The sequence below is a fragment of the Chinchilla lanigera genome, unplaced genomic scaffold, assembly GCF_000276665.1.
Source record: "Chinchilla lanigera isolate Chin_1 unplaced genomic scaffold, ChiLan1.0 scaffold00092, whole genome shotgun sequence".
Classification (NCBI taxonomy): Eukaryota; Metazoa; Chordata; class Mammalia; order Rodentia; family Chinchillidae; genus Chinchilla; species Chinchilla lanigera.
Window position 1 is genome coordinate 342,839 of NW_004955493.1, and position 21,150 is coordinate 363,988.

General features: G+C 41.3%; 1 protein-coding gene across 1 annotated transcript in view; it reads right to left on the bottom strand.

Annotated features, from left to right (window-relative positions):
- Nucleotides 1-21,150, bottom strand: part of Dnah3 (dynein, axonemal, heavy chain 3) — a 152,531-nt gene extending 131,381 nt beyond the window's left edge. Inside the window, exons 1-13 of the mRNA XM_013504828.1 lie at nucleotides 21,012-21,150; nucleotides 20,009-20,451; nucleotides 19,690-19,771; nucleotides 19,545-19,594; nucleotides 15,687-15,791; nucleotides 14,971-15,193; nucleotides 12,722-12,794; nucleotides 12,168-12,342; nucleotides 9,803-9,992; nucleotides 7,619-7,814; nucleotides 3,782-3,907; nucleotides 2,417-2,612; nucleotides 393-572 (exon numbers count right to left, since the gene is read on the bottom strand). Of these exons, the coding sequence (XP_013360282.1) occupies nucleotides 393-572; nucleotides 2,417-2,612; nucleotides 3,782-3,907; nucleotides 7,619-7,814; nucleotides 9,803-9,992; nucleotides 12,168-12,342; nucleotides 12,722-12,794; nucleotides 14,971-15,193; nucleotides 15,687-15,791; nucleotides 19,545-19,565 (1,485 nt within the window). The 5' untranslated portion in view covers nucleotides 19,566-19,594; nucleotides 19,690-19,771; nucleotides 20,009-20,451; nucleotides 21,012-21,150. The remainder of the gene's footprint in view (nucleotides 1-392; nucleotides 573-2,416; nucleotides 2,613-3,781; nucleotides 3,908-7,618; nucleotides 7,815-9,802; nucleotides 9,993-12,167; nucleotides 12,343-12,721; nucleotides 12,795-14,970; nucleotides 15,194-15,686; nucleotides 15,792-19,544; nucleotides 19,595-19,689; nucleotides 19,772-20,008; nucleotides 20,452-21,011) is intronic.

The following is a 21,150-nucleotide window of genomic DNA, read 5'->3' on the forward strand; positions in this document are numbered from 1 at the left end:
AACTTATGGAGAAATTTGATTTGGTTTGCAACCAATTCAGTTGATGACCAGAATGATGGAAAGAATAAAGTTCATGAACCAAGGTATCATATACCATGAAAGGAAGGAAGGAAGAGAAAGGGAAAGAAAGAAAGAAAGAGAGAGAAAGAAAGAAAGAAAGAAAGAAAGAAAGAAAGAAGAAAGAAAGAAAGAAAGAAAGAAAGAAAGAAAGAAAGAAAGAAAAAGAAAGAGAGAAAGCAAAACAAAAGAAAAAAGAAAGGATTAAAAATGATGAAATAAAGGCTAGCCACAAAATGCAGCCTCTCTCGGGCACTGCTGCAAATGCACAACTATTTTAATACATTGTATGACATGAATAAAAATACAAATGAATGATTAAGTTAATATTGTACCTTGGGGATCCCATCAGAGTTCTTAATAATTTCCAAGAAAGAGTTGGTTATTAATTCCCAGCAACCATCAAAAGATGGATTGAAGACAATTACGGGTTCACTGACTTCAAGTTTGATCATGATCAGCTGTGGTATAAAGAACTTCATCTCTTGGTATGGTTCCTCAAAGTCATTTCCATCCTTCAAAAGACACAAGGTATGGCAAATATCAGAAAACTGGGCCATTCAAAGGCATGGAAGTGAATGTTGAGCGTTCACAGTACCACGTTAGCACCCAGAAAGGAAATGAATGTTACCTGCGTACTGCTCATGTTTGAAACGTGAACTGGGGGACCATACCCCACCCTGAGCTCCTGCTTTCTCCCTTCCCCAAAGCCGTTATTCAGTATCACTTATTTTGCTTAGTATTTCCTGCACATAATTTTTAAATCCTTCCCATCCTTCAAAATTCAGCTCGAAGTTCCCCTCCTCTGGGAAACATCCCTGTTCCCTACCTGCATAAAATCTCCTCCACTTCTGAACTTCCATACTCCCACTCCCTGCGTGGTATTTTATCTTTGTCTTTTGAAGGGAATTATATACACACACTAACTTCTCTATTCTGAACTTGAGGACAAGACTTATGTTTGATCCCTCTCTCCTCTCCTAAGATAGCACTTAGCACCTGTAGGTGTTCAATAAAAATCTGCTGACTGGGTCCAAAAGTATGAATACTTACCTGTATTCCTCAAATGACATTGCTAACAAGCCATCTGAGACGAGTCTTTCAGGTACTCAAATGTCAATCTTCCTACAGCAAAAATACTGATGGGGCGGTAGTTCTGATTCCCTACAAAAGCTAGAAACTCAAGATACCTTTCATAAACTACAGTGTCTAATGAAAGTTCTACAGGGCAGCTGTAAAGGACTTGTCCAAATAATTGATTTTGGAGATTTTTAGATCTGTTTAAGACTGATCAACATTTATTGAATATCTACTGTGCATCAAACACTCATAAATTCCTCCTTCCCTCAGACATATAAATATTTTACTTTTCTCTTTGTGTGTCATTTTAGAGTGAGATTTCTTTGCACATCTGCCTTTCTTCTGCTTATCAAAGGAGATGCTTACCGTGACAACTATAGAGTGGTTCTCTTTAGTGTAAACACTACAGTCAAATGTCAGCAACACTGATTTCTACATTTTTCAAGCAAAGAGTCAATTATTCACTTGTAAGTTATTTAAAAAAAAAGATTAGTATTTAATCTTTTATAACCAGATAATTTTAAATATGTATTGTTCTTTTTAAGGTAAAATATGCCCATGGTATACAATTTACAAGAATGTTCCTTGATCCCTCAGCTATCTAAACCTAGGGGCCATGATGCTTTGAAAACTAGGATTTAGTGCTTTAACTGGGAGGGCAGGATCTCACTATGCAGTTCAGGCTGGCCTTAAACTTGCAGCAATCCTTCTGCCTCAACTTTCTGAGTGCTGGGATTACAGACATGCACCATCATACCTGGCCTCATGCTTTAATCTATTTTGACTTCACTGCAGTACTTCTATGCAAAAAATACTCATTAGGTCAAAAAAGCCTTTTGGTTGTGGAGGCTCTCCTTTCAAAGACCAAAGAACAAAAATCACTACTGTCAACGAATACATAGGACAGTTCTTAAATATCAAGCCAAAGTATCATAATAAGTCTTTTCCGACTCTTTTCTTGTACCACAGAGGACAAAAAGTGACCACACACACATATACACACACACTGTAAAAGGTATGTATTGTGTCTCATATAATCTTTCCTTTAATTTTCTTTATAATCTCTTTACTTTTATAGATTTTTACCAATAGTGAGTATCTTACAAAACATACTATGTACTGAAGACATAATTTTTGTAAACTAATGATCACCCAACGTATATTCAAATCCATAATTCCCCTTTTTGGCCTAGATCACAGCTGATGACATCCATGCTGGAACCCTAGTTCTAACTGAGTTGTTTCCTTCAAGAGGGCCATGTGCTGATCTCCTACATACCTTGTGTATCATGAACAAGGAAACAAGATCTTCAAGGGATTTAATAACCAGTTCTCGGAGCTGGAGTGACATGAAGGAAGCAACAGAAGCAAAATATTCCTCAATGTTTCGAGATGAGTCATAGTCGCTCTTAGGAGCAAAGTGGACCCAGTGTTCCTTCCAGGACACGAAAAGCTGGGCACACGTGGGGATCCACCTGTGAAGATAGGAGGGCAGCCATGTAGGAAGACTTCTAAGCTTCAAGGAACTCTCTCAACCACCCCTCTGCTCTCTGCGATGAGGCAGAATTTACTTCCCACTAAGAAGCTTTGGAAATTAATCATTCCATATTCTTGGTTACTTCACCTGCCAAGACCCCTTTCCTGTAGGAAAATAATATTTGAATTGAGAGACTGTTCTCCCACTGACCATCCCCAAATGGACAGGAATGTGGTGGCATGTTCCGCTGCAACAGTCTACAGTATCTGTGTTATAATCAGAGACTGAGGTGAAGCAGTGGAGGGAACTCGACTGTTTTGTCGAACTTCTCTCTATAGTAGGCACTTGATTTAGACTTTATAGATGGAAAGAAAGAAAGAGGAGAAATGGAAGTAAACTTGAGAGAAGGAAGTTCAAGTGGAGATGGCTGCTGAGAAGTTTTAAACAAAAACTAGACAACCAAAAGAAGAAAGGGTGCCTCAGCGTGTCTCTCCTCTCACATCACCTAATTTCTAATTCCCAGTGGGAACCGCTGGCCATTTCATCCGATCATGTCTCTTTTCTGACTGCTACAAAAGCACTACTCTAGCAATCAAGAAGTAACAGCAACAGTAATAGTTGTAGCTCTAAAGGCAATAATTAAGTTATTTATTGAGCAGCTCCTATATGCCAACTGTTGCATAGATGCATTTTCTCTGATAATAAAAACCCATCAGTAGGTATTATCATCATCATTTTATCTAAAGTAATTTCTCCAAATCAAGATATTGCCTCACATACATTTGCAAAGGGAAAAGAAATTGTCTAAGTGTCTGAAAAACTCCTAACCACGTAACCAAAAGGCTGTATCTCTAGACCACCTGAATATGTCACTCATATACATTTTCCTGTAACCCCCTGAGGCCCAAAAGATTCAGAGGGAGGAGATGGGAGTGGCACCCTCACAGAGGGTAATGAGAGGCTTATGAAAGGCGGAGGAAGTCCGGGAGTAAAAGGTATGGAGAGCAACTCGCTAGGAGGCTGCGGGGATGGGAAGATGAGAGGACCATGAGAGAGAAGGAAGTCAGCAGAGTGCACAGCTCCTAGAGGAGACACCAGTTTCCGTTCAGAGAGTTTTCAGTGTTTGCAGTGCTGTGATGCAGCCCCATGCGGAGGCCAGGTACTGACTTGTTGAGGAGAACCTGGCGGGCCTCCACACAGTGCTTGCAGATCACATCCCAGTACTCATCAGGCTGCAGGGGAAGTTTTCCTTCCAGCAGTTCTGCTGTTCGAACAAACCTGAGGTCGTTAAATCTGCAAAGGAGAGTGAAAAGCTTCCTAAGTGGAATGACTAGTAACAAATTCTACAGGCCAGGTTCAAGGGTACAGGTTCTCATTTCTGAGTCAAAGAAAAACCAAAGCAGAGTAAGACATATTACATCTGAAAAATCTGAAAGTTTAAGGAAAGAATGCCTAGACCGAAGGTTCAGATCTAGAAGGCCCCTCAGACTCTGCTGTGCTCCGAGGTGGGCCTTCGGGAGCACGATTAGATCCTGGGGGCACTGATGAGCCTAGCAGCTGAGTGTGCAGTTAGGAGGTAGATCCCGAGCAGAGGTAGGTCTGGGGGAATGGCCCAGAAGGGTACAGCTTTCTCCCCTGCTCCTCTCTTCTCTCTCTTCTTCCTGAGCAGCTTGCCTCCACCAGACCTTCCCACCAGGCCCTCCCTGCTTTGGAGTTAGCCAGTCAAGGACTGAATGCTGCAAAGACTGTGAGGCAAAAATAAACCATAGCCCGCTTCTCCTAACCGTGCCAGCAGTTCCCCCCTGGAGCCACAGTTCAGCCGAGCCCAACGGCTTTGCAAAAGCAGTTTTGAAGAAGCTCCCTAGAATTTCTGTAATGAGTTGAGACAGAACTTTACTTTGAACTTCATCATACCCAGCAGCGCCATTACCCATCCTGGGGGCAGGTTCACCTTGCAGGCCCATTAACCCTTAGTGTGGGCCCTTCTACAGTGTTGGCGCTCAGTGAATATCTGACGAATGGACCGATGAATCATCGTCTGCCCTCTTACGCTGTGCTTCCTTTGCCTATTTCTCCCAGATGGATATCCCGCTGTTTACCATACTCACCAAGACTTCTTTTAGCTCATGTGTTCACCAGTTCTTTCCTTGATGTTTATTCCATTCATTTATAAGTTGCTCCTTAATCATCAGTGCCTGTCACTCCTCAAACTAGATCCTTGTCATTTCTTAGCTCATCTTAGTTCTTCCCTGTCATTTTCATCTTCACTTTAATGACCTGTTAGATACTTTTCTTTATCCTCCAAAAATCTTGAAGCCTACATTCTAGTCCCCTGTAGGCAATGAACCTGGTCTTCATGGCGATCAAGTTCAAAGCACTGCAGAGCAGGCCAGAACCAACCCCAGTGTGGCTGTTGTCACCATCTGATCGTTTTACTCATCTTTAAATGAATCCTAACAACAATCCCACATTGCCAGACCAGGATTTTCTACTTTTTCCTCTGACTGTTACCCTCATTCTAGCTGTCAAACCCCAACCTTCACCAATCTCTAAGACCTCTCAGATTTTTTTTCTTAGAGTTTAAGTTATATAGTGCAGGCCACATAAGAAAATTTCTCTTGACATTTCCTTAACAAATCTTTCTGAACTGACAAAAATCTAACTGATTTTAGTTCATTTTAGGGGCTTCTGTCTGCAGGGAACCATGACAAGCTAATGGCAAGAATTCTTTCTTCTCAGTGGAAGCAACAGATTCATGGATTTCCACCTCTGCTACATAATCAAATTAAACCCATGTGCACTTCATTATCTGTAATCTTTTTAGCATTTTGCTGGTGGAAATTTTACCCACTGTAAGAGTGACTTCCTCATTAATTGCTAGGTTAATTTTTTTGAGGGAATAAGCATGTTTGTTTTTAAATCAGTACCTTTACTGAATGACTACAGTATGCCAAGCACTTCTTTAAGACCTCTACCCAACAACTGAAATAGCTATTGTCATTCATTTACATATAAAAAAGACCCACAGAGGGATTAATCACACAGTGAATTAGTGACCAAGCAAAAACCACAACCCAGGCAGTATAGCTTCAGAGCCAATTCTACAAATTATCCTTCTATGTGCACTTCTGCCTACTTAGAAAATTACTTCTTCACTCCCACCCTAATGTTCAGGCTGGCACCTCCAAAGCCTTGAAAACTTCAACTTACTTCAAAGAAGAGAATGTGGTTATTTTTTATCATTGATGGTCCCTGGCTGATTTCACTCTTAATTTCTTTTTTAAAATAGGGTAAGTTTGTGAGAAAAACGTATGAAAGATAAATAAATTCTCCAAGTAACAAGGCTCCCTTAAGCCTAAAGGTGTTCAGAGCCAGAGATTCTCCTCAAACAAAATATATGAGCCACTGATAGGTTCAGTCAATCAAAATCAAGTACACATATCTACCTCTAACTTTTCTAATTAAAAACTCAGATGGTGGCAGTTAACCAGTTCATTAGCCTGACTTTTCAGTAAACTAGTTTTCTTGAGGGGCCCACAAACAAACAAACAAACAAATACCACCCTAGTATTTTCCTTTTCCAGAACACCTAATGAATGCATAAACAAAATTTGGTATAGCCATACAATGGGTTATTATTCAGCCATGAAAAGTAATGTAGTACTGATACATGCTTCAGTGTAGACAAACATTGAAAACATTATTTAATGAAACAGGCTAGACACAAAAGGTCATATTTTATGTGATTTCATTTGTATGAAATGTTCAGAATAGACCAGTGCTCAGACAGCTCTGAGTGCGTATGAGTGGATACCAGGGCTGACTGCTGATGGATGTAAGGTTTCCTTATGGAGGGATGAAAATATTCTAGCCAGGGGCAAAGGTCACAAAAATTTGTAAGTATACTAAAAAGTACACCACTGTGCACTTTAAAAGGGTACATTTTATGGAATGTGAGTTACAACTGGCCTCTAGATCTGTGAGATCCACGTGCATCAGTTCAACCAGCCATGGAGGGAAAATATTTGAAAAACAAGTAGCTCCTGTATATACACACTTTTCTCTTGTGATTATTTCCTAAGCAGTATAGCAACTATTTACAAGGCATTTACATTGTACTAGATATTACAATGAATCCAGGGGTGAGCCAAAGTATATGGGAGGGTCTGTAGATCATATGCAAATACTGTGCCATTTTATACAAGGGACTTCAACATCCACAAATATTTGTAACTCTTGGCAGTCCTGTAACCAATCCCCCATGTATAATGAGTCCACTGCATACCTCAGTTTTTAAAGACTGAAAGAGAAAAAAGCAACACCCCTTTGGTCCTTTAGACTCCCACCATTTCTGCTGCCTATTAAGTCACCAACAAATATAACTGAGAGGTAACTGCTTACACGCCCCGTGCTGGTACTGATTTCATAAAGGAGTAACACCCAAGCTCCTATACATCTCATAGGTAGAGAGAAACAGACAAGTATACATGCAATTATAATTTAGGTGAGATGTGTCATAATGGAGGTAGGAGATGGTGAACTAACACTTCCTGGGTACTTAAGTTTTATCAGGCACAGTTCTAAGTACCTTGTGTATAGTAAGTTATTTATTCCTCCTAGCAACTTCATGAAGTGGGAACTCTTATCACCCCAAATTCTGAGATAAGGAAGACAGGGAAAAGTGTTGTAGCACACCCATATTACCCATGAAGCAGCAGAGCCAGGATTTAAGTCGGAACCAACTGGCTCCAGGCTGTGCTCTTAACCAGCATGCTCCAGTGCTTACGGACAGCTGCTGGGGGCCCTGGGTGTACAAAGCAGGGCCACTTAAACTTGTATATGGGGTTCTCAGTCATAGTTCCTTTGCAGTTCTGATCTAAGACTTTTGTTCGTCTCATTCTGCTGCAGGCTCAGGGCTGCACGGGATGTGCCCCGCCTGCACAGCTTGTTTATTCATGCAGGAAATAAAGAAAGGGGACGGCAGGGAAGGGAGGCCGTTCTTACTCTGTAAACCACAGTTCCTTCAGGATGAGCATCATGGGGTTCACCGTGTGCAGATGGTCCATGTTCCACCTGTGAGCGCTCCTGTAGGCACCGTGCCAGGGCACAGGCGCCCGGATCACTCTGCGGGGAAAGAGGCGGGGCACGCTCTCGATGAAGAGCCTCTTCCTCTCCATTGGGTCCATGAGGATGTAATCAACTAGAAGCAAGAGGGCAAACCCTGTTATCAGGTAGTGACCGTCAACATCCTGTGCTCCTTTCTTTCTTTCTTTCTTTCTTTCTTTCTTTCTTTCTTTCTTTCTTTCTTTCTTTCTTTCTTTCTTTCTTTCTTGTTTTATTTTTCTTTCTTTCTTTCTTTCTTTCTTTCTTTCTTGTTTTCTTTCTTTCTTTCTTCCTTCCTTCCTTCCTTCCTTCCTTTCTTTCTTTCTCTGTTGTTTTTTAATAGTGGAGATTGAAACCAGAGCCTTCACACTGAGCTACATCCTCTGCCCTTTTCTTTTTTCTTTTTTTCTTTTTTTTTTTAATTTTGAGACAAGGTTTCACTAAGTCACTAAATTGCCCAGGCTGGGCTTTAACTTGTAATCCTCCTGCCATGCCTTTTAGAGTGCTGGAATTATAGAGGTATAGCACTATATCTGGCTTAATTTCTTGTGCTCTTATCAACAGACTCATAAAGCAATTGAGCCTCTGTCCATTCCCGCAGGGAAATGCTTCCTCATTTGTAAGGTCATTGGTAATCCCTTGGGTGTCACTCAATTGGGGAAGTTCTAGTATGTTGGTGCATTATCTTTCTGAAAGTATTTCGTGGGGAGAAGGAATGAAAGTTCACAGTGTGGAGCACACAGAACCTGGGGTTGAGTCCTGTTAAGATATTCCGCATCCTGCACGGCAATGCACCTGTATTTGCTGATCGCTCCTTAGTCACTAATTGCTCACACTAAGATAGTTAACCCAAAAACCAACACAATGGTTAGCATCAGATATTTACAAATGGAAATTTAGAAACCAAATTTTTTCAGGGTGAGGAAAGAAAGACTGGGAAAAGTTTCTTTTTTTTTTTTTTGGTTTTTCTCCGGTACTGGGAACCAAACTCATGACCTTGCGCTTGCCAGGCAGGCGCTTTTGCCGCTGAGCTAAATCCCCAGCCCCTAGGAAAAGTTTCTTAAAAGTAGTAACTTTTGTGCCGGGCCATAAAAGAATGAGAGTTTGCTAGCCCGGAAAAAAAAGGACAAGCATGGGGGTGGAGGGAATAGCATGTGAAGACGTGAAATGCCACCACTATTACTGAGGGATCTGTGAGCTATGCTGTGGCAGAAATGTCACGTGCAAATGGTGAAGTTAAAGGTGATACAATTGGAGAAGCAAGTTGGCGCTGGAAGTGAAGGACCTGACATGTTTATTCATGGAAGCCGGTTTCTGTGTAATTGTAGGCAAAAAGCCATTGCACTGACATCATTAGAAAGTCAGTTAGGAAAATTAAAACAAAAAACAAAAAAACCTAGATAACTTTGTAGATGAGCTAGCAAGGCATAAAAATATGAAGATCATGCCTCTGCTTTGATGCTTCTCATATACTCACCCAGCATCAAACGTTTCCCAGTGACTTGCTATGTGCAGAAGACATGGCAAAGAACAAAGTAGAAGGAGAATCAATAATGCATCTCCCCCATCTGATGGTCTAGCAAGGAGTCAAGACCCAGGGAAATGAAACAACAATGCCAGTGTCGGAAGCAATAGAGAAATAAAGGTTTGGGAGAACTTGCAAAGCAGGAGTTGAAAGTAGAAACAAGAAGTTCTATAAATGCAGAGGAGGGAGGGACCACCGAGGCGTGAAGAGAAAGAACACTTTAGAGAAGATACAGGTCTTGAACTAGATTTCAAAGTTTAAATAGGCTCTTGCTACCCATAATGTTGCTCCATCCGAGTTACCCGGGAACTTGTTAGAAATGCAAAATAATGATCTCTGCCCCAAGGCAGATCCACTGAATCAGAATCTGCATTTTAACAAGATCCTTGGTAATGACGTACACTAAAGTAGGAAGAGCTATTGTAGACATTAATGATGCTGGCTGGGGTGAGAGAGCTTGTGAATTAAAGGTTAAATGATGTTTGAGGTATTTTCAGCAGAACCTATGAAAGATGGTTCCTTCACATAGGAGACCTCTGCCCATTTATGCCCAGTCTTACCAACGCTTTTCATGAGGCTACTGTAATAGTCATTTTCCATTTCATCCACAAGGGCAACCAGCAGGGGTTCCAAGGAGGGACTTGTCAGCAGCTTGTTAGAAATCAGCTTTGAAATCCGAACCATCACTCCATCCTCCTCAGGGGCAATCATATCTTTTCGGATTCCGTTGGTCAAGTAGTAATAGTATCTCTTCCATAAACAAATCACAAGCAAGAAAATCATGATTGGGTACCTTGCCCCCCTGTCCCACCCATCAGCTGACAAGGGAACTTGTTCATTCACACAGCACCCATCCTCACCTTCATTCACTAAGATAGGCCCGTGGTTTCAGGGCCTATTGCTTCACACTGCACTGAAACACTGGTTTTCCCCATGATTCTGGAAGATTCAACCAAAGCCAGACACTGCAATGGGGCATAACAAAACCTTGTCAAATGCCACGCAGTGAGACAGTACAGTGAGTACAAAGGCCAGGGATGAAGGGTGCATATCTGTTGGTCTTTAAAAAGTAATGACAAGCTCCTAAACTGGACTCAAATAATTCACCCTCCAGAAGAATAATGATCTTCTATCAAGCACTTTGATCTGTGGCTTGTAGCTGTCCGTGAGGAAAATCTTCCCAAAGTCTGAATGACACTTAAGATGGTTCTAACCCAAACATGGGGTTTTGAGTTTAGAAAGCAACACAAACACAAAAACTAAACAAAATTGCCCAATGCAATCCAGGGATTTCAGCAAGTTTTGTCTATGCAGGATTTGGCTCTAAGCTGCTGGAAGTTCTGAGAAGAAATAATTTCAGACAGAAGGAATAGTTTAAAACAATGAGAGGCATAACTCATGGAAAGGGTTTGAAATTTACATCTCAGTGCCAACTATACATGGTCAAAAGAGGCCGGTGCCAGTAACTGCACCGCCCTTCTCCCCAACCTTACCAGAAGCAGCTTATATAGAAGCTTCTTGACTTGTGACAAAAATCCTAAGTCGAAAATGTATTGAACACACCTAACCTACAGAACAGCCCAGCTTAGCAGCACGATACACTGTAGGGTATCACTTGTGTGTCCTTGTGATTGTGTAGACGCAGCTCACTGTCACTGCCATATATGACTGGAGAGGATCGTACTGTGTATCATTAGCCAAGCCAAAGATCAAAATTCAAAATATGCTTTCCACTGGTGCATATCACCTTTACATCATTGTAAAGTCAAACAAATCCTAGGTCAAACCATCACAGGTCAAATTCATCTACACACAGCAGTATTGCCAAACTTCACTGACTTTAACAAATGCCAAGATGGGGAAGCAGGGTAAGGCTTTGCTAAAATGAAGATACCCAGGCCCTCCTTAGGGAGTTGAAGGATTTTAACAAGCACTTTAGGTGATTCTTCTCTGCAGGCAAGTTTGAGAAATGCTGCATAGCTTCTACCGGCCCAGAGATTTGGCACCAACCGGGTCTAGTTTATGTCTTAATTTTGTCTTTTACTGTGTAAGAGCATGTTGTTTAATTTATTTGCGCTCCACTTTCCAAACCTGGACAATGGGGATATTCATGGTACCCAGGTCTTAAATGGGTTCAAGCAGCTAAAGGGTATAGCAGAATTTTGCCAAGAGCAATACTCAGTTACTGTGAGTTCTTGTTAGTAAGTATTTTGTTACATAGAATAAGCCCACAATCTGCTTGTCTTTTAATCTTTGTGCTAAAGTGAGTAATAAGTGAAAGTTGGTTGGACGTAACAGAACTGTAAACAGTGGTGGGACAATGACCAATAGGAGAATATATTTTTCATTTAATGGAAGAAGCTGCTGCAGAGCTCCAAATATTTTAGCTTTTTGAAGAGAGGTTGAAAATCTAATTTGAGATTTCTCTCATTTCTAAAATATATCCACAGGGCATGTTTGTCTGTGATAGGGCTGCCAGAAAAATCACAGGACACACTAGATATATTTATACTAAAAAAAGTATTCAGTGTTTATCTGAAATTCAAATTGAACTGGGTATCCTCTTTCTTGTTTGGCAAAACCAGCAACCCTAGCCTATTGGCCAACATTTTACAACCTGTGTTCTAGGAGAACCCAAAGACACGAATTTCCATGACTTGCTAGATCAGATGTCTCCCTTTCTCTCTCCTTCCCCTCTTCCTCCTCTTCCTCTTCCTCTCTCTCTCTGCCTACTCTTTCCCGCTCTCTCTATTTGTCTGTCTGTCTCTCACACATACACAGACCCCATTTAGTAGTCTATCATTCCATCTGGACTTTGCTATTCTTAAAACATCCAGCAGGTTGTCTGCTATTTTCCTTCAGTTTAAATCACTCAGATGCCAAGAGTAATACTCAGCAAAATGAAATGGGATAGCAAGAATGTACCTCCAGGTCTAATTCAGATGGGGTTTTTTCTTTACTTTCTATTTCCATCTCCTGCTGTAACATCACATTAATCTGCTGTTCTGGACTCATTGGTCTGCTTCCTGGGAGGTTCAAAGAAGTATTCACTTCCTTCTTCATGGGTGAGGAGGTTGAGGTGTTGCAGGCCATCTTGGTCCTGAAAATTAGACACAGCTCAGTCCTAGGGGCTCTGCAGAGGGACTGTGGTGTTAGACCCACTTTCTCCAAGCTGGTTAGTGTGGTTCTGCACTAGAAGCCCCTCTCCTCTATGTCATCTAATGGCACGTGTGTGTATTTCAAACATGACCCTAACCACTGCACACCTCATAGGTATGCTAATGCTGATTTTGCTTAGTTGGTTAATCTGTTTTTGTTTAGAGCCTAAAAATTTTGGATTAAGGCAAATAATGGGGGTGGGGGATGAGTCACTGGATATCTGGAACCCTTTGTAGGCAAGAGTCAGAGCGCAGCTTTAATGAAACCATAACCCTCTTGGGAGTGTTTTACATTCTCTAGTGACCACAGTGACATTTTACCCAGTGGGCTCCTCTTTGGCTGCAAAGCAGAACTTCATCTTCTTCTTGTTGGGCTCTGATGAGCTTTTAGTTCCTGCAAGATAGAGAAGAAAAATGTCAGTGATAGGGAATGGTCTTGGGCCATTTTCTGTCCACACAGACATGACTTTTGGAAAAGTCCAAGAACACACTAAGGGGAGTGGACAAGGCATGGTGGGACAAGGCAGAAGACGTGGGCTCTGGTCCATCATGCAGCACTGATTACCTGTGTGGTCCTGAAGAACACACTTACTCACTTTGGGTCTCAGTTTCCCTAGCTATAAAACGGAAATGGGCATACCTTCCATTCTTCCATATATTTGACAACTATTAATAACTGCTTATTCAATTTGCTCCCCAACACTCTACCTTCTAAGAATCAGTTATTATTTGATGTTTCCCTTGAAATAGACTCAGGCATTTAAACTTACTGAAATTATTTTTAAAGAAAGTTTCATATGAGGAGCACAAATATTTTTTGTATTATTTGTAACAAGTATCTAATATTTGAAAATAGAAAAAGCAACATCACTTGTAATAAATAGAAAGTAACTGCAAATACATTCAATAAATTATATAAAAACAACTGTATTAAGTTTTACCTAAATACCATCATCTGCAAAAAGCTCTAGTTTGAGGAAATTGGTAAGTAACAGAGTAATATTAGTGACATACTAACATGAAATCGACACTTTGAGAGAAGCAAGAGAATTGAAGACTCCCAGTTAAGATGTACTTTTCTAATCACAACAGTAATGAACAAAATACTCTAAAAATTAAAAATATATTGTACTGCTCAAGGACATGCTCATCTATGTGAGCTAGATATAAGCAGTGTGAGGCAAAAGTCCTGACTTGACTTCTGGGTGCAGAAGCAGGTAGGAGGAGGTAGGAGTCTGATACCTGGCAAGTGACAGAATCCCAACACACACTCTGATGTAGGGAAGGAGGACCAGGCTTCAGGACTAAACCGAGCCAATTAACACAGTGGCTAGAGATGGCACAGGAAGGCTAATGACACCTGGACCTAACTTTACCTTGCCTCTGGGAGCAGATCTATGAGAGCTCTAAATATTGCCTTAGGATGGGAGCCTCAGCATCAGTATAAGACCTGAGGGTTAATAGTGGAGTCCTAAGGGATACATGGAGGCTAAGAAAGAAGCTATGCTAAGAAAGCACATCAAAATAGTTCAAAGTGCATGGTTACACTTATATGAGAACAAGCAAAATGAATCTGTGGTGACAGAATCCAGAAGGTGGTTAGTCTGAGATGAGATGTGTAGGACAAGGGAGAAAACTGATCAGAAGGGAACATAGGGAAATTTTTCTAATGATAGAAATGCCTAATATCTTGTTTGTGTGGCAGCTATACAGTATAGCAATAATCAAAACCCACTGACCTAAACACAGCTTTGTATTTTGTTGTGTGTGAATTATAATTCAATAAAAATGGGGGTATGTGCATGCAGCAAGAAAGAAGGGGGAACCTTCAACATAGGCCTGCAAACCAAGTCTCAGCACACATGAGAAAAACTAACACCAAGAGAGACAACCAGGAAACGCAACAACCTAGGGATAGACTCACAAAATGTTAATAATACAGCAATACCAATATTACATCAAAATAGATGTTTAAGATTCTCCAAATACAAATTTCCTCTAATGACTAATAAGCAGAAGTCAACTCAAGTAAGGACTTGAACAACATACTTAGCAGCTTCTGTCTTGATGGCTTTCTCTGTTTGTAGAGAAAGCATCTTAGTAGTTTGTGTTCGAAGACTGGCTTGGCTGAGAGTTCTTGTGACAGTTAAATCTGGGAGGTTTTAACTCTAGTTATTTACAGATTACTAACAATTTTAGTAATACAAAATGGGAAAATATGATCTTCAAATTAATTACTCCATAAGAAAATCATTAAATTCTGACTTGTGTAGACTACATTTAAGCCATGCCCGGATTCGTGACCTGCAGAGACTGAGGATAATAAATAGTGCTTGGTTTAAGCCACAGTGTTTTAGGGGTATCAGTAATACAAATACACAGAGCAGTACCTCGGATATGCCCTTGGATATGCAAAGGATCCATAAATATTAGCTGTTGCAATAATTTCCACTTCATAGGTAGGGGAATGAAGCTCTATAAAACTATTCAAAGTTAGCTGCACAAGGACAGCCCGGGCTGGAACCCAGGAGCAGAAGTTTCACTCCAAGCCCCAAAATACGGCACACTACCTGATGGCAGCCCCCGAGCGATCCTGTCCCGAGGGGCACTGATGGTGACTGGCTGGTAGATCTTTATCAGGTCTTTCAGCTTTAGATCTCGAGCCAACAGTGAGTAATTGTTGGCTATGGAATCACTGGGTCCCCGGTGGTGCTGCTGCTCTTTGAAGGGCACAGCCAGCGTCCACGACGTGCGTTGCATCAAGGGGGGATAAAAGCTGTGCGACATGATCGTCTACAAGGGAAGAAACGTGGAGTGAGACACAGTTCAGGCTGTCTCTGGGAGCCTGGGCTCTTCTTACACGGAGACTTGCACAGCTGCGCATACCTCATGCTAGGTTTCCACTTTTGGTGAGCTCAGTGGAAACACTTTCTGAATAAACACCAATTGTGCTTTTCTTACCACTGTGTAACAGTGGGCACTCAACAGCAGAATCAGATGATTTACATCTCTTGTCTTGGTTCCTTATGGGCATGGCAGTAAGTAAGGTAGAATTACCTCATTTTACAGTTGATGATACGGAAGTCCAGAGGTGTCAGTAACACATAATTCTTTCTCCCACACTGCTGCAGATTCTTTTGGTGGTAAAAACAACCAAAGCCATTAATCTCACTTGTCAAGCCTGAATGTTGGTCCCCTACTAGTGCTTGCTGAATACCTAGAGGTGCTGGAGGTTTTCTTCACCTTATCATCCTCAGCAGAAGAGCGTGCAGTCAGGGGTACATACCTGGTAGAGTTCAGACGGCTCCTCATCAACAGATGCAGGCAAGGGAGGCAGCTCTGGCCGCGCCTGGGGGTGGCTCATGTGGTGTATCGAGGCACTTTTGTCGAGCTATGGGAAATGGGAATAGAGCCACTCTTCAGGTATCTGGAGATATTTCCATTCCTCTGAAGCTGATAAGGTCTATAGAGTTCCCCAGGAATGGTTTTTGGCACACAGTCTACCCACAAAACATCCTTTTCACTCCTATCCACTATTCATATTTCATTTTTTAAATATCTTTAGCCTGTCTCTTCCAGCATCTCTTCCTTGCTTCCCCTCTATGAGCCAATCTGGATATCCCTTTCTCCCTGGAGTATTATTAAAAAGAGGTGACTTTTAAAAGCTGACTCTTGCACTTCATATATGTGAAGTTCCAGGTAGAAATTTTCTCGGACTGTGGTACTGCATTTTATGTGTGCTTAGCACACACATAAGCAACTCTCTGCGCTTCCTTTAAAGAGCAGGTGTGTGTGACCCTATCGTTCCATCAGATAGGGAAGCAGCCTTAGGTGTGAACAAAACATGTGCTTCTTACAGTCACTCTCAGTTCCCAAGTGCCTCTCCAACTCTCCCAAACAGAGCTGAAAAGGACTGCAGTGTTGAACAATACTACATGTTTTTGTCTAAGCTGTATATATAAGACAATGACTTCATCTGGGACCATGACAGAGACACTGCAATTTGTTCCAACATTGGAGGAAAAACTGTTGGCCTACTATACAGAACTTTAAAAGTGGTGTGAAGGAATTTCAAGGGCAATTTTGGTTTTCACCTTAGGCAATGCCTTTGGACTTGAATCTTGTGTCAGGTGAGACATTATTGTATAGATTTGACTTATCTGGATCTGCAAATTATGTCACACAAGATCACTGGTGAGGAGTCAGGTGGAGGAAGGGCATATGACTCCCCTCCCCTCCACCATGTCCAAACCAATTCCTTGCTGGTGATTCCAATTAATCTCCATTGTCTCTCCCGGAGCACCTACTTCATTAAATAATAACAGCAATGATATTTGCCATTATGCCAAATTACTATGAACCAGGCACTTTATAATCTTAGAGATTTTTAGTGTATCACATTCTAGCTGATGACAGTAAGACCCAGGGAAGATAGGTAACATATCCAAGCTACATAAAATCCTGATTTGTCTTCTAAGTCAATGGCTTTTAAATACACATCACTCTGAATCCCAACATGTTGGAAATAAGTATCACTTACATAGCAAATTACTTTAGGAAAGTTGTGGACCTAAAAATTAAATGAAAAGATGCTGAGCTTTGGACCTTTAAAAACATGGAGTGTGTTCACTGATCTCATTGCTTAATTCAGCTGTTCTCAAAAATTGTAGCATATTAGACTTACCAATGGAACTTCATTCAAAGTTGGGATGCTTTAATCCTACCTCAAATATGATGCATTTGAGAACTACTGACCCTATTTTTTTCATCATACAGAAGTACAGAAATTTTTCTGTTGATTAAAACCATCCTCTCTGCTTGTCTACTCTTGAACTCAATCTGAGTTCTGAGAACTTGACCAATCATCTCTAAGAGTTCCCTCTTCTACTAATGAAATCAATTCTAGGTCTGCAATGATGAGGCAAACAAGATGGAAAAATCCCAGCATCAACTGTAAAGGAGCTGGGGATATAGCTCAGTGGCTTAAGCACTTGCCTGGCAAGTCTGAGGTCATGAGTTTGATTTCCAGTACAAAAAAAAAACAAAACTGTAAAGGAATTTGATTAGCTAAAGTATATACAATACCACCCAAGGAAGATTTTAGCAGCAACTCTTCCAAGAATATGAAGTCATTCATTATTTCTCTCAGCATCCTAGAGGTAAGACATGTACCAACTGATGGGTTAAGGTTGTTTGTATTGTGTCTTTGCAAGCAACAAGGTTTCGTGGACAGTGGAAATCTTTCCTTTGGCCTAGATTTCAAATCCATTCCAAATAAAAATCTTCATTGCAAGAACAACAGAGGAACACCACAAAACTGGAATATCTGGATTAAGTTACAAAGTTGCTAGAGTGAGAATGAATAATTATACCCCCTCCCCAAAAAAAGGGCCTTCTGCAATCAAGGAGAATATTAACATTATTCAAGAGATATCTTGGAATTCATTTGTCTGCCTCGTCTGGGGAAAAACCTGACTTCAGTCCTGACACTAACTAAGATACTAGTCTTCCCACCAAAAGAAGTAGAGTGTATCCTTACTGGGTATAACTGATTCTACTCCAGTTTTAGTCCACGTTGCACAATATGGTTAATCCAATCCCTTGACTCCAGAACAAGACAGGAGACACAGGTCTGACCAATCAGAGTGTTCCATCTTCCTAGACACAGTAATTGGTTCAGGGATAAGCATGTGACCCAAGCTGGGTTGACCAAGGTATTTCCTGGCACTTTCACTAGAGCTATTGATAAAGAATACTCTGTTTTCATTAGAATCACTAACTGTGAGGATGTTTATCACTAGAACAGATAATAATTAATCTCTGAGTCATATGGGGGAAAGTTTGTCTTAGAAAAAAGCCAACATAGAAGTGAGCAGAATCACAAGAAGGAAAAAAGGAGAGTCTTGGTGACATCATCTGGAACCCTAGATCTAACTTGGACTTGTTGGTTACTTGATCTCATACACAGATTGTTTTGAGTTTGAGGCAGCCTGCATTATACTTAAGTCCTTCTATACTAACAAATGGTCATCCAAGGTATGGACACAGAGAAAGACAAATCAATGACGGAGTGTCCAGGATAGAGACGAGAGATGCCACATCATGCAAACAGATAAGGTATTCTTTAGTTAGTGAAGAAAGCAAACCATAAGCATTTCACTGAACACAATGGGAGCAACAGAACCTCTGCAGAAACAAGATATAAGCTAGTTTATAGACAAAGACAATGACTTAATACCCAAAAAGCCCTAAATATACTGATACAGAAGGTACCTCAGTCTGTAGAGTACGTCAAACACACAAAAGATCAGCAGATCTAAAAGTCAGCTCCAGAACAGATCCAAGAAAGTTTTCTTGACAGACCTGGCTAAGAATTCTCTACATTACCTTCAAAGGAAAAGGTGGAGCTTCTTGGAAGAAATATATATCTAAGCAAAATGGTTTATTAAATTGCAGAGGGCCTTCATTTCAGAGGCTGGGCTTCAATATTATTAACAAATCTAACTTGATAAAGTTTCCATTTTTAGATGCTCCTTGAGGCACTTCAAATGGCCATTTAGTGGATCTTAGCTTTTACAACCAAAATTCTGACACCCAGACTGGGCAAAACTGATACATTTGGGCAGCTTATATTTCTGATCACACATGATGTTTGCCTGCTCTTCATGGAGGCAATTCCACAATGCTGATCTGAGGACCGGCTACACGAAAAGCACTCAGATGTCATTTCAAAGTATAGATTTCAGAGCTCCACTCCAAATTTTCTAGATCAGAATCTTTGAAGATGGAGACCAAGACTCCACATTTTAAAGATGTGCCCAGAATACTCTGATGTGCCGTCAGAAATAAGAGCTTCTGGTTGGAATATATGATCTAATAACCTTAGAAGCGTATCCATCTCTAAATCCAACAGGTATCCCTCTCTAAATTTTTCTATTAAATCTGAACAGGCCCAAAGGCTAAGTCAGAAAAATCATATTTCAAAGCACATACCATAAGCTTGTTTAACACACTCGCTAGGTCAAGAGAATCTAACAGGACAATTGGTATATGACTAGAACATCCTCTTCCATTTAATCTTAAAATTCCCTGTATTTTGAAAATATAGATAAAGAAAGAAACATGCTTTCAAAGTGACACCTACCTTTTGAGATGAGCAATCCATGTTGCTTAAAGTGTCAACTCTAACAGTACCTATTAAAAAGGAGTAAAGCGCTTCAGCGGGGCTGCTCCTCTGCAGCTGCTTTGAAACCCACAATTCCTTACAGTACAATGGGGATGACACTGACCATGGAACTTTCAAATGCCTGAAAGCTCTGTTCAGAAGGCTGCCTCTCTGAGGTCATACACTTCAGACCTCTGAGGAACTTCCTAGTAGCAGAGGGGAGAAAAGAAAGAAAGAAGATGAAGGAGCAGCACTGGACTTCTGTTGGTTTGGAGTTTTCTCTCCCTTCTGGTTCCTACTCCTTGCAGCAGTCACTCTTCCTTCCCCTTGAGCAGATCTTTTCATGGACTTTTCCTGCAACATAGCAAGGTTTCTGTAGAGGGAAAAGCCTGAGTTAAAAATTAAAAGAGTGAACAGGGGAGACTCTCTCAAACACCACCCACCCTGTACCCATCTCCCTTGTCCTCCCTGAGCAGCTTTCACACTGGTGCACAGAAGCGTGTACTTGGGCCCTGGGGCTGGCAACCAGGCATCAGCGTCTGTTACTAAGGGAAGGAGGGGCCCCTGCTGTGTCTACATACAAGACTGGACTTGACCTCGCTCCGTGTCTGTCTTGTTGGTTCTTTGTCAAAGACTCAGCTGGGAAGCATGAAGGATTAGAGACAGAAAGGAAGATGGGAAGGTGTTTAGCAATGACCCAGGAGTGCAGAGGTGAGCGGCAGTGAGAGACCATGCCCTTGGATTGGTCTTAAATGACACAGCATGATGATTCAGATCTCACAATCAAGACCTGGAGACGTCTGGCTCAGATTCTTCTCCTCCCATTAATTAGCTGCATGGCTTGAGCAAATTGCTTCATCGCTTCCAGTGAACTTTTCATCTGTAACTGAGCAACAATGTGAGTGTCTGCCTCAGAGGTCAGTTTGAAGGCTTAGTGGGATATTGTGTATAGAACAATTTGCACACAGTGGAGGGTTGGTCAATTTGTTCCAGTTTGCCTGGGACTTTTCCACTGCAAGCCCTGCATCCTGGTAACCTCTTTAGTCCTGGGCAAACTGGGACAGTTTTGTTAGTCAGTGCTACAGGCCCTCTATAAATGTTGCAGCTAACATCAACACAAACACGGAACTACAATCACACACTCACACACAAGGACCAAGGTTAGCTGCTGGCCAGATAATCACAGCACTTGTTACAGAGTGCTATCAAAGTTCTCTGAAAGCCAGATTAGAGTTACCGAGCTCTTTTTGGGTGCCATGTTCCTATATCTGCCTTTTTTCCATTTAATTTTCCCCCAGAACTCCATAATGCTGTATGTATAGACAGAGAGTCACAAACTGAGAGATGCATAACTTTCTTAAATTGGCACAACTCACAAGTAGCACTGAGATAATCTGAACACAGTCCCAGTGACTCTGAATCTGGTGCTTTCCATGAAGTACCTACCCAGAACACAAGTATTTCTGAGCTGCTTTGAAGAGCACTGCAGAGCCCCAAGTAGTTCCGTTTCTCCTTTCTCTCTCTCCATCCTCAAGGTTGGTCTCTGCTGTAGTCAAGGTTTGCAAGGGAGTAGATTTAATACAGG